We start from the raw sequence: 13,210 nt of genomic DNA, 5'->3' as shown, positions 1-13,210 counted from the left end.
TGCAGACATACACACACACATACGCGGAAACACACACACACATTGTTTTCATATGATTATGGGGACTCACCATTCATTTATACGGGAAAAAAACCTAATCTAATCTATGATAACCTTAATTCCTACCCAGCCCAAACCTTAACCATAAGTAACCAAACAAAATACAAGTCGTTTGGCATTTTTAGTTTTTTGATTGCAGATTATTCCCCTTGTGGAAACCGAAAAGGTGGTCCCACAACCTCAAACTAAGAAGTTTTTCTCACATTGTGGGGACATTTGGTCCCCACAAAGTAATATATACATGACCCCACCCCATACCCCTCCACACACGCCCAATAGCCAAGGAACAAACCTTCACTGAGCAGTGAGGTCTGCATTGCTCTATAGACTGAGCATCTTGACCAGAAAAAAATGCAAAGATATCCATCACTGGAATTCATTAACACCTCACATGAGACACCCCCGCAGCTAATGAGTGCACTATGATACATGGCCGCCGTAGGATGCTTACATATTGATCACGGATCGATTCTGTATAAAGGGTAACTGTGCAGCATGCTTTCTGAGAAGTTCATTACTGGAGGCAGGCTGATGTTAATGCTTTGACAGGATCTGTGCTTCCACTTTGCATGTTAAAGGAGCTTTTCTGGAATGAAAGGATTTGCCTGAAATCTGAAGTAGATCTTAGTCAAATTCTTCACATAGCACAGTCCACGTATTCATATTTGTATGGGGACTCTCCATTCATTTCAATGGGCATAACTCTAATCCTATTTATAACAAACTTAACCCCCACCCAATCCTAACCTTAACCATAAATAATCAAACAAAATACAAGACTTTGGGCATTTTTGTTTTTTCTTTGATTGAATAAACAGATTTTTCTAAAACGTGCCAATAAGGTAAAAAGTTACAGGTTTTTATCACATAATGGGGAAATATGATCCCCACAATGTAATAATTACAAATTTGCCTGAACAGGTTTATTGTACAGCTAAGGTTAACTTTCAGCAAGTTTTGCACCTTCTAACCGCAGTATTGAAGGAAAAGAGTGTGTCTGTATAGAATTTGGTTACGTGTTTCCCCAGCCTGATATGTTAGTCTATCATTGTGCTCCAGACAATGTTAAGACCGTCTTTTCACAAATGAAACCTTTGTCCACATGAGTCGGTGGTCAGTGGTGCGTGGAACTGGGTCCTGGCATGACAGGGAGATACTCCCCCAAAACACACACCGCAGCCAGGATGGCATGAGAGACTATCGGAAAGAAGGATGAAGGCAGCAGGAAAAGAGGAAGAGGCAAAATGAGAATCTCAGGGACTTCGCTCGGGAGCAGATTCAGGACGGGACAAGAAAATAAGGAACGGAGAGGGAAAGGCTTTTTCAAAGCAGGAAGAAAAAAACTGTGGAATACGTTAGCTGAAAAGCAGCGGAAAACAGAGAGAAATGAAGGATGGAGGGAGCACGTGAAAGGGTGATGATAAGAAGGGAAGCGAGAGTGAAAGTGGTGGGAGAAAAAGAGTGAGGGGAAGATTAGCAATAGAGGGGGAGAGAGAAAAGAGGAAACGAGGACGCCCTCCCCGCGTGCTCCCTATCTGTGAGGAGCACAGACCGCAGAATGCAGTGCCCGGAAGCCATGGAAACCCCCCGCCCCCCTGTGAGAAGCACGTTCAGCTTCAGACCTGAGCAGCAATTACCAAATGCTAGTCATTTACAGGATCTACTGTTATTCATTTGTGCATATCGGACTGCAGTACATTCCCTGCTAACAGCAATAACCTCAAGTTGTGCATTCATTATAAACGGTTCCCTAAAAGAGCCTGTTAATAAAGCCATTTTATTTGTTTTATTCTGAAAGGTTAATTCATGAATTCAGTTATTTAAGATCTACAGTTTGTGATAATTTTGTGTATGTTACATGCGCTACTAAATGCTACTTAACTCTAAAGAGATTTTATAGAGCAAGTATATCAGATAGAAATTCACCACTGCATTCACACGTCAGTGTGATTAATTGCAGGAGTTATACACCTACAATGAACTTCAGAGACCCAGCACTGAGAGGCCATATTAGATCTATTTTATATCATGTCAAATGCAAAGCTGCATATAAACTCTACGTCCCACAATATCCACAGTCAGGTTTCAAAGGCGAGATTTCAGAACATGACCGTCCCAATCAGGCATCATTTAATTTCTCTGAACCGTGCTGCTTAATTAACAGCCCCACTCGAAATCCTGCTCAGGTGAAAAACAGCAGCAGCAGGTGTCTTGCCTGAGCCTGCGTCTCATTTACTGCCTGGCATGTTCAAAGCCCACCTACGGAAAGCTTCGCTGAACTTTCTGTTTAAATGCTACGACCTCAGACTTCTGATTCCTCTGCTATAATTCACTTCCAGTGCTGAGATTTCCCTTGATTGATACTTTATAGGGAAATAATCTTGATGTTTTGTGCAGATTCTATCTCTCCCTGTCTCTCCCTCTCTCTCTTCCTGCTTCTCTGTGTCTCCCTGAGTCTGCAAGGCTTCAATATGCCCAGCGATTCAGTAAGAGTGCCAGAGTGACACATTCCACTGAAGGTACTCAGTGGGGTGCCCTCAGCAGTGACCGAGCTTCCTCTCTGTAGCCGAAGCTTTCATGGCACAAGCAATGGAGTCCAGCAAAGGTGGCTGCTGAATGCCTGCAGAGGTATCACTGGGCCAATGCCAAGTGCTCTCTGCTGTATATCTCATCAACCTTTCGCACAAGCTGCAGAAAACAGGATGCCTCATAACTGACAAATGCTGTATAATCGTCCCATAATGTTTCTATGCAGGGCTGCACTAGCCATTGCACACACCGGGCATTTTCATGATGTCTGACAGGTATGTGGAGCAGCAAAATTTATCATGGGAACCCACAGGGTCCATTTTTAATCCAAGTTCTGCCCGTTTCTACCTTCACATAATCCAACCTGTTAATAGGCCTCCATCACCAGTCCTATTACCTAATGACCAACAACCAATGCTATTCTCTGCTTATTAAAATGCCATGCTTTGCTTACTGAAATCACCCATTGCGATGTCCAGCATCCCACATGCAGTGAGTAAATCAAAGTGTGATTTATGCATGTAGCTGTCAGAGACTGGAGGACTTTTCTTCACTTACTGAAGAAGATGTACTCTGTGTAGCTGCTCCAGATTTTATCATCCCTGTACTGGTTGATGAAGGCGGCCGTCCCAGTGGAGTTGCAAGCCACCATGTGGAACCCAGCCTCTGAGAGGCGGTCGAAGGCCTGCTCCAGGTACGTGAACTTCAAGTAGAAGCGGGAGGTGTACTTTTCCGGGGGACGGTCCGGGTCTCGGCTCTCGTTGAGCGTTTCGCCAAAGACTTCTTTGACCAGGGCGATGCGGCCACAGACCATGATCCGTGCCACGCGGCGGAATTTGGCATCGGCCTGGTTGTCGCGCACCGTGGTGTAGGAGCCACGGTAGCCAAGGGTGATGAAGCCTGAGCGTTTGTCCGAGGTGGTCCGAGCTAGGTCGCTGCCCTGCGAGTTCTCCTCGATGTCGCTCTGGCAGCCCTCATCATTGCCGGAGCTCTGCTTAGCCACACGTGGTCCCAGCAGCCGGAGGAGTTCCGCCAGTTGGAAGTGCTCAGCCTCCCGCTGGAGCCGCTCCTTCTCGGGGAAATGCTCAGGAAGAACCAGCTGCCGGTCGCGCAGGAAGTCCAATACGTAGCGGAAGAGGAAACCGTCACGGTCGATGAAGAAGCGGCCGCGGCTATCGCGGGGCAGGTCGCGGAGTGGCCGGCGGGAGAACATGGCATGCAGCGTGGTGTCTGGCACGCTGACCAGCGTCGAGTGCTTGGTGACATACACCTGGCCTCCGACGTTGAGCTCCACCACCTCGGGGAAGGGGCCTGACACCTCACTGATGGGCAGAACGCTCTCCCTCAGGGCCATGGTCCCTGGAAACCAGTCAGAAAACCAAGCAAAACCAATGCAGAACCAATGCAGAACCAATGCAGCAGAAGGATAAAAGACCAAAGACAAAGAAAAAAAAAACCTGGACAGCCAGCAAAAGCAAGTCAGACAGCCAAGGAGTTGCTGAAGTTAATCTGGAATGAAGAGTACTACATCCCTGCTAAAAAAGAGGAAAAAAATGAGAGAAAAAGAGAGAGAAGAGGAAAAGAGAGGAGAATCTGATTCCCAGATTCTCCGATTCTCAGCCAGAGCACCAGTGAGAGAGACAGTGCAGAGTGTGATAGACTGACATCCACGTTGGGAAGAGAGAAAAAAATCAGTACTGCTCAGCTCCCAGCATCATTAGTCTAACGGCTGGGGAAGCCGCGGTGACGTCACCCCGAGGGTGAGAAAGAGAAGGGGGGTGTGGCCTCCCGAGGCCTCCTTTTAAAGGTATAGTGCTGAATTTGTCATCACATCATCAGTTTCTGTCAAAATATAAATATAATGAAAAAAATCAGTACTAACACAACTTGTCCTGTTATAGAAAGGAATATCATTCACCCCATGAAGTATTGACAGAACAAGATATAAAAATGTTTGTTACCTTGTGTTCATGAAATAATTTCAGTTGTACATACAGTAACACAGAGCACCACCTAGTGAATGTTATTTGTTAAGGCATGCACAGACACTGGAAATTACCTGAACATTAGTCCAGTCATCATTTCAGGCAGTTTGTGAAAAAATATGGTATGTTTTTGCTGTTGTTGTTGTTATTGCTGCTGTTGTTGTTATTATACTCCATATTTGACAGCCAACCCAGCACTTGTACCTGTTTCAGCCATTTTGCAAATTACAAACAGTAAAAGTCAACCTGCTGTTCTACTCTGAACTGAAATTCATTAGCATGCTAAATTGCACGTCCATGTAAGTACCAGGGAAATTAGATTCTTTTACATTTCTTCATGGTTTGTTGAAAGAATTAATTTCTTCCACATGCAACTAATTATTTTAACCCTCTGGAGGGCGGATGATTTGCATGTGTGCAAAGAGTTTGACGTTTATTCATTCATTTATCTAGTTTGATGGGCATAGTTTGTAATGAGCGTTTACCTGCTGAAAGCATTTCCCATGATATGAAATTCACCGGCGTATCATTTAATGTCTTCAGTGTCATTTTACATCAAGAAAAGAATCTCCACTTGTCACACGGCCGTTTTACTCACAAATGCAAAAACCATATGGTACAGTATGTATTTTCTAGTTTTAACTGTGATAGGTGAAAAGATGTGAATGACTAGGAATGAAATTTAAGGTCAGTTTTCTGTAATCTTAATCTGCCATTTGCGCAAGAACAGGTTGACTTAAATGTGTTCGTTTTCACACATCCCATCTTGCTCTTCCTTAATTTTTTTTAGAATTTAGTGATCAGTGGTCGTTGTTGATACACCACAGTACACAACAACAAAATGTGTCCTCTGTATTTAACCCATATGTGACATTGTGACATAGCAGGGGGCAGCTAATTCAGTGTCCAGTGAGCACTGCTTGGGGATGGTACCTTGCTCAGGGTACCTCATTGGCACTTTGTTGGTCGGGGATTTGAACCAGCAGTCCTTCAATCAAAAGTGTGCTTCTCTAACCATTTGAGTCACACAGACAGGTGAAAGCAAAGCTTAGGCTCTGAGTACAAGATCAGCCATTCCTAAGGGGGTTAAGGACCCTGCTGAAATGTGACTACTCAGCACGGGATTAGAACTGACGACCTTCTAAGTCATGTACTGCCACCCGAAAAAAAGTCTCGCGAACATTTCACAAAACAATACAATATATAATAAATTAGTATAACATTGTAACTTTGGTTTGAGGCAGGACACTGAGTAGAGCCTCCTGGCTTGGGAATGAGCAGGGGCTGTAATGGGGAGGGGGCTCTTTAATGGGGCCAATTTAGCTCTTTTTTTGGAGCTAAAAGAGAAACAAGGGGAAGTTAAAAAAATGGTGGAACATCAATAATATGCTAATCAAGGCACAGGGGGCCAACAGTGACACTTGCCAATCAAGGTGGGGGCAAGAGTCTTCTCTGTAAAATTCACTGATTCGGAAGAGGATGTACCGCACCGGTGGATCGATTGACCAAGTGTAAGATATATTACCATAGATTATACTATGTTAACCAAATTTTTGTATAAATGGTTTGGAGTGGACATTTGATCTATGGGTTTTGTTACTAAAAAAAACTTGCAATCAGTAGCCCCCATCAGGAGGATGGATGTGAGTGGGCTTGGGCTTAGCATGCTTCCATGTTTTTTTTTGCAGAGAGAAAACTCAGTCTGCTAGACATTCCAATAAGGCTCTGGTCAGGTGAATGGATGTGCTTGTGCTTGTCATCTGAAATTGCCCCACCCAGAGCAATATATAAATATAACCTTTTTCATTTCTGTAAAATGTTATATCATAAAATTCTAACAAAAACACGACAGAGACAGACAGAGCAGAGAGAAACAGAAAGAAATGTTTCAGTTTCTTTCAGAAAGAAAAACGTTCGAAAAAGGACCATTAATTATTTAAATTTTAGAATAAAAGATGGAACGAGTGCAGCCGCTGAAATGTCCGTACCAACTCCGTACTTCCAGGCACTTTTTTTGTCTGTAGACATATGAAAGGTTTCAGAAACCCCACAAACAGACCAACCATCCAATCAGATGCTGAGAATTCAACCGTACTCTAAAATGAGTGGCCATGCTCACTCCCACATCCCTTATCATTGGCAGTGATTGGCTGAAGTCCTGGAGGGGGTTACAGTATGGTAGATCTTCATTGGAGGGTTTAAATCACTATCAGTGTTCCACACTGGTATTGGCTACAGGGTCACCATTTAGGCTTTGCCCAGCGCTTTTCTCTTAATGCTTGCATAGTGTTTGCCTCCCAGTGGGCGAGCAGATGAAATGCACAACAGGCATGGGCCAAGGGAGAGCTGGGAAAATGCTACGGCTGGCACAGCAAGAGCTACACACAAACCGTCTGGGACACATGAGACCATGTCAGCACCAGGAAGTGTTAGCGAGACAAAATAAGCCTTGAACAGGCACGGGTCCAAAATCCAGCACAATGCTTCTCTGTTGTCTGGGGGCTCTCATTAAATTTTTCTCACCAGCCAGGAGAACAAAAGATGAAACCCGCTGGATGTCTTTCTTTTGTCCTCTAGAGTGTGTTGCAGCTACTGTATGACAAGCTGCCAAATACCCCAAAAAAGCACTAAATAGTTCTAGGATGGTGTTATATTTACAAAATAAAATGGCATCATTTCCTAGCGTTTATGCTCACATATCTCTTTCACAAAATACATGAGGATGCCTTTACTCTCAAGAAACACCATACTTATGGTATTTTAGGATTCAATTCCAATGTTAATGGGCACCATTGTTCCTGATCTAGAGTACTACAAACAATATTCAATCACCCTAAAAGCACCATCCATCTGTCTTCCAGCTGCTTATCCTGATCGGGGGGAACCTATCCCAGGCACCTAGGCAGCAAAATCATTCGTTATCACCTGATGGGGGGGAGAATGCAAATGGCTCCGATGGGGTTCAAACCCCCCAGCCCTGTAGGCATGATGATACAGTGGTACAAAGCAGCTGCCTAAAGACAATTTTCTCTACCCGCACCCTATACTGTACCTTCACCTGCATCCAATCAACAGCCGCATGTTATAATTTTCACCTTGTGTTGCTTCGACAGGCTTTTTTCTTCCAGCACTGCTGACTATGTGTGACAAAAGGTCAAGTATGAAAAGTAGCTAAATAAGGACAGAAAAGCAGAAATTATAGCATGAATGGTAAACCAGAGTGGAAATTGGTTGCTTTTCAGTTTTCTGGATGGTAGATGTTCTTGCAAAAAAATCATATAGAAAACACACCAGACTTTCAGGCATTGAGATTATGGATGAAACGCTCCCAAAATAAGCTGCTCTGCTTTGCTAACTGTGAGGCCAGTCCTACTTGGGTACTTGAGCTACAAACAGTAAGCTATAAGCACAATGGACAGTTTCAAATCTGATTCACTTCCTGTGGACAGGCCACATGAAACGAACCTAAAAATGAAAATCATCTCAGATCCTGGGACGGGTCCAGCATTGCGAACAACTCAGCCTGCCCTGGTCCAAATCTATGGACAGTTCTGATCCTGGGACTGGTCCAGAACCATGGACAGCAATATTTTTCCCTTATAACTTTTAGCAGAAACTCCTGGAAAATACACCTCAGAAGCATGTGAGAAGAATTTTGTGTGTTACTCTTCCTAAGCTTATTAGGTGAATCTGAAAAACAGAGACTCAAGAGAGAGTGAAACACTGTTCGCTTATTTTTCCCTCAGAAAATCGATTCCTTTTCACATTTCCAATGAATACATCTCACTGCTTTTTTGTCCATTTTTAGTAGTTATTGCCTGGATTTCAGTTCTCTAGAAGTGATTCTGCAGTCTTACAGATTTTACCATAACTTACTATCTGAAGCAGATTTTTGGTTTTGTTTATGAAAAATAAGATAAAGATATTTGTATGTTGTCCCCTGGGCAGTTTTGGCATGTCTGAGGTTGTTTTGGGTAAAACTGAAGGGAAAACATTTATCTAGTAGCTTTCTGAGATATAAGATACACATTACAGTCACTTGACATTAAGATCACTTTAAACTAAGAATAGTTTATGAAAAAGAATTGATACATGAAAATGCACAATCGTTCCAAGTTGTATATCCTTCAGATACTCTTTAATTTCTAAATGTGTATTAGTAACATCACTGATTACATCTTGTTTGTATATGCATGCACTTGTTTACGTTAAATATTCTGTGGCTGACTTTGAGGTGATTCATTAGCAATGGCGCTGGAATGTGCTCCTCTAGAATGGCAGAAGCCATTAATCTACTGTCACCCTGTATAATTGTCACACTGACCTGGCAACACAAGAAAATTACTATAATACCCCGATGTCTTACTCTCTCATTATCTGTGCGCTAAGTTCTGCTCAGGGAGTGTAATGAGGTAGCCGACAGTGTCACGGATTTGTGTTAGCAACAGTTCTGGAATCTACAACATTTTACCGTAATCCTTAGGTCAGCGTTTCGAAGCTTAGGCTGATCACTATCTGCTTTTCGGCACACGGTGGCCATATCTCTGCCACGCGCAACGCAAGATGTGATTAACAAATCATCATGTTTCCTTTGTTTAAAACTGCCAGACACATAAAGGTCTTAATGAACCTCAAAGAAGATTTCCGCTGCGTTCCTCCAAGTCTCTTCCAGCAAAATCACCCTGCACGCGGGAGTCAGTTATCTCTGTCAAGCGAGACTTATCTTTCGGCTGGAGCTGGGCATGCGTCTTAAAATGAGGATTGAATCCATGAAGACTTGAAGGGAAACAAGAATTACTATGGAGCACCAAAGCCTGCACAGAAGGCCCTGGAGCTTTGATAAGCGTTAATGAAGACATTGAAGCATATCCTTAGATAAATGTCTTTTTTAACTCCAGGAAGCTCTGGCAGCTGATGTGTATTAGTGGCCTGATTCAGGCTACACTGGCAATCGTTTTGGATGGAACACTCTGGATCTGTTTTGCTTGCTATATTTTCTGTGATGCATGTTTGAACAATAGTGATACATAAAAGGCTGGCAAAAATCAAGGCCGATGCAGACAAGCGGGCGGTAAATGTAGGCAGTGCATAAAAAAATAATACAGCCCCCAATACCATTTTCACATTTTATTGAATCCGATTCTAAACTTGTATTAAGGAAAAAGTAAACGAAAAAAAGAAACTGCAAAATATGGCAAACCAAACAAGACCATTTTAAACTTACTAAGAAGTTAGATTCAACATTGTGAGATGCAAATGGTATTCATGCCCTTTGTCAACATGAAACTAACTTTGCTCGTGTACAGTGTATTACCTTACCAACTTACTCAATTTGTAGATGATTTCCACCTGGGATATGGGTAGTTAGTTAGCTAGCTAGCAGGGGAAAATACCCACTCTCTCACTAATGTGCAACAATATGGTGGAGATTTTACACAAAGGAAAGCAAAATGAAGACAATATTATTATAGAGATACTGGTATTATAGGCATTTTATTACAGAGAAGCACAGATCTGCAAAGGGAAGAAGACCATTTCAAACGTACTGAATTTAATTCTGAGCTCAGGTCAGACTGCCCCTCTAAAGTTAGTCCCTGAAAAGAAGGGCACAAGGTCAAAAAGGCTGCTGTGATCCCAACTGTCACTCTGTCTGGCGGAAGTCAGTGACTGAGACTAGAGGTGATGTTCACAGCTCAAAAATCTTCAAGTAACTGTACAAAAATGACCTTTATGGGAGAGTGGCAAGAAAGAATTAAGCTCTGGCTGAAAAAGAAACATTTGCAAAAGAAAGTCTTCTGATGAGACTAAAATGGAACTTAAAATGGAGCTGGGACACTAAATGGTGATCTAACATTGAACACCAGCAGGGTAACACCCCCCCCCCCAAAAATGCTTGCTGTAAGGGGGTTTTTCAGCAGCAGGGACTGGCAGTCTGGTAAGGACCGTTGGGAAGATGGATGTTGCACAACACAGAGAGATCCTGGAGGAAAAGCTGCTCCCACGAGCCAGAAAGCTGCGCGAGATGTTGGTCTTTCAGCAGGGCGATGAGCTACTGCCACAACAACAATGGAACGATGGATCAAGCAACATACTGTATATACAGAGCCTCATAAAAGTCTTAAGGAGTCAAAGAAAATGAGCAGGGTATTATGTGCATATTTGCTCAGAAAACACAGTTTAGCCTTACGTCATATGAAGTTTTAGATACAAAAAAGTCCCTGATATCTTGCAGAACTGCTAGAAGACCATCAAATCGATTCCTGAAACTCCTCTCAGGGTCCCCCAGCCGTTCCATATACCTGGTAAATTTCACCAACAACTCAGATTAATTAATTAACTTGGGGGGGGGGATTAAAATAAATGGGTGTATAGGATAGTTACTGCAGATACTGGGGTGACTTTAGGAGAGGTGTTGCGATGACTAATGAGCTAACACACTTTGTCAGACATAATAACAGTTTTACACGAACAGATATGTCCCTCACATCACTCTGCGTTCATGGCCACGTCGCTTGTTTTAAAAAGGCCATCTTTACTATAACACATATCACTACAATTCTGATTTGCTTGAGCACTATACCTGTAGTATAGTGTATTATGACAAAGATACTGAAAGTGCATTCATTTTTGCTCTATTTTTCATCTTGCGCCGCTGACCGTAACAAGGAAAAGCAGTTATAAGATGGATGGTTGATTTTCATCTATTATTGTTATTTTTTTAATTATCACTATCACATGTTATATTTCATGCAAAGGCCCACCATTACGATTCAAGATTCAAGTTCAATTGTTTTATTGTGATTCCAGTAGCACGGTCACAATGGGTCAGTGAATAACACTGATGCCCAACCTGTCCAGGACTGAGGCTCAAATCAGCTCTATTTCTACAAAGTTCTCTCTGTTCTATGCAGCCCAGAAATCTGTAAGTAGGTGAGTAAAATCCCACACAATAGAGGCAGAAAAAGCTTTCACCCTAGAACCATCATCGAACCGAACTCTGGGAACTCTGGCACTACCCTCTACACCATTAGCATGCCCCCCCCCATACCATCAGCAATTCCTGTCACAGACAAGTGTGCAATATGCATTCCACAAGTACAATATACTGCAAACATGCAATATTTGTCACCACACTTATATGACCAGTATTAATTTTTTACTCCATGTCTTTGCATTAGCTATTTTATTTATTTATACATATATAGTTATTTTATTTATACTTAGAGTTTTGTTTTTCTTTTTCTTAATTGTTACTGTAACTATGTGCTAAAGCATCAGTCTTCAGACGCCCACAGCAAATTTTGTTGTAATGTAAGTTACAATGGCAATAAAGGCATTTTAATTTGGTTCTAATTCTAATTTGTATTTCTGAATTACCTGTTCTGTGATTGTGTTTCCAGTGATGCAATGGTATCCTAGGTGATTCTCCGCCTTTTCCACTAACCTATATACAGTATGAGCCCATTTTGGGTAGATTCCTGCCCCAGGAGAAAGCTGGAACTCATACAGTTCAGCTTGAGTTTTAAGTATGATGGCTGTCATCCACCGACCAGATGGAATTCTGGGGAAATGGCAAACATCCCATAATACCCCACACTTCTGCTTCCTACAAACTCGTACAGAACTGACCAGTTGCCAGGAATAAATGTCACATTGCTGCTCCAACCAATAGGGCAACTCACTGAGCTCCAAAACGGCCAAAGAGTCAGTGCTTAAATTACAGGTGAATGAATCCAAACAACTGCAGAAGTATTTCGTCTGTCACTGAACAGTCGCAAAAACGATGACAGCATATGCCAAACACAGAGGAATGAAATCTGCCAAAGTAAAAGCTGACCAGCAGAGAAAGATGGACACTTGCCCTGATATTCGCTAAATACCACAAAAGCATGACCTTGAAAATGACAATAAAACTGAATCTGCAATTCTGTGACCCATTCTCAAGAAAAACTGTAGGTTGTAAGCTTCTCGGAGTTGGAACTGAAGTCAAAACTGGCATTAAGAGATCCACAGCCAATGCACAGTGACTCAGAACCTGGTGAGAAAGAGCCAAAAAGCAGACCCTTGAGCAATGCAAAAAATAATATGATCTGAAGAGTCATTGTTCAATCTTTTTCCTGCATTCAGACAGGTTTATGTTTGGACAAAGCCAAAGCATGCCGTTAATCCACAGCCTATGTTGGTATGGGTGGCCATCTTGTGGGAGTCATTAAGTCTGATGATCACTCAAGAATGGTCATAAAACAGGAATATGAGACAATTTAACAGCAGCAGGTGCAGTCTATAGTGGAAACACTGCTCCCTCATGATGTTCCCATATTCCAGGATGACAATGGCCCCATATGCACCGCTAAACAACTTTGAGTGGTTTCATGAACTCTAAGATGAATTCAGATTCTTTCCATGTCCTCCCCACCATCACTGGAAATTCACGCAAAGCTCCGGAGTGCAGAGTTGATTTCTGCCGAAGGTCATCGCACTTTGACCTGGACACTTGTCTTCCTGAGGAATTGTTCAAATGCCCACTGCACACAGTTAACGATTTACATGACAGCATTCCAAGAAGGACCAAATCTGGACTGAAACGGTGTTGATATCAATATTTTATATTCCAGTTGTTTTGTTGACATAATGTT

At 42.5% G+C, this 13,210-nt stretch overlaps 1 protein-coding gene across 2 annotated transcripts in view; it reads right to left on the bottom strand.

Moving 5' to 3' along the window:
* Positions 1-4,497, bottom strand: part of LOC125723173 (BTB/POZ domain-containing protein KCTD8-like) — a 46,062-nt gene extending 41,565 nt beyond the window's left edge. For both annotated transcript variants that reach the window (XM_048999578.1, XM_048999579.1), the window contains exon 1: positions 3,148-4,497. In XM_048999578.1, coding sequence (XP_048855535.1) covers positions 3,148-3,943 — 796 coding nt within the window. In that variant the 5' untranslated portion in view covers positions 3,944-4,497. The remainder of the gene's footprint in view (positions 1-3,147) is intronic.
* Between the last annotated feature and the right edge of the window lie 8,713 nt (positions 4,498-13,210).

The sequence above is a fragment of the Brienomyrus brachyistius genome, unplaced genomic scaffold (genome assembly GCF_023856365.1).
Source record: "Brienomyrus brachyistius isolate T26 unplaced genomic scaffold, BBRACH_0.4 scaffold46, whole genome shotgun sequence".
Lineage (NCBI taxonomy): Eukaryota > Metazoa > Chordata > Actinopteri > Osteoglossiformes > Mormyridae > Brienomyrus > Brienomyrus brachyistius.
Note: the sequence above shows the minus strand (reverse complement) of the source record. Positions and strands in the feature narration are given on the sequence as shown.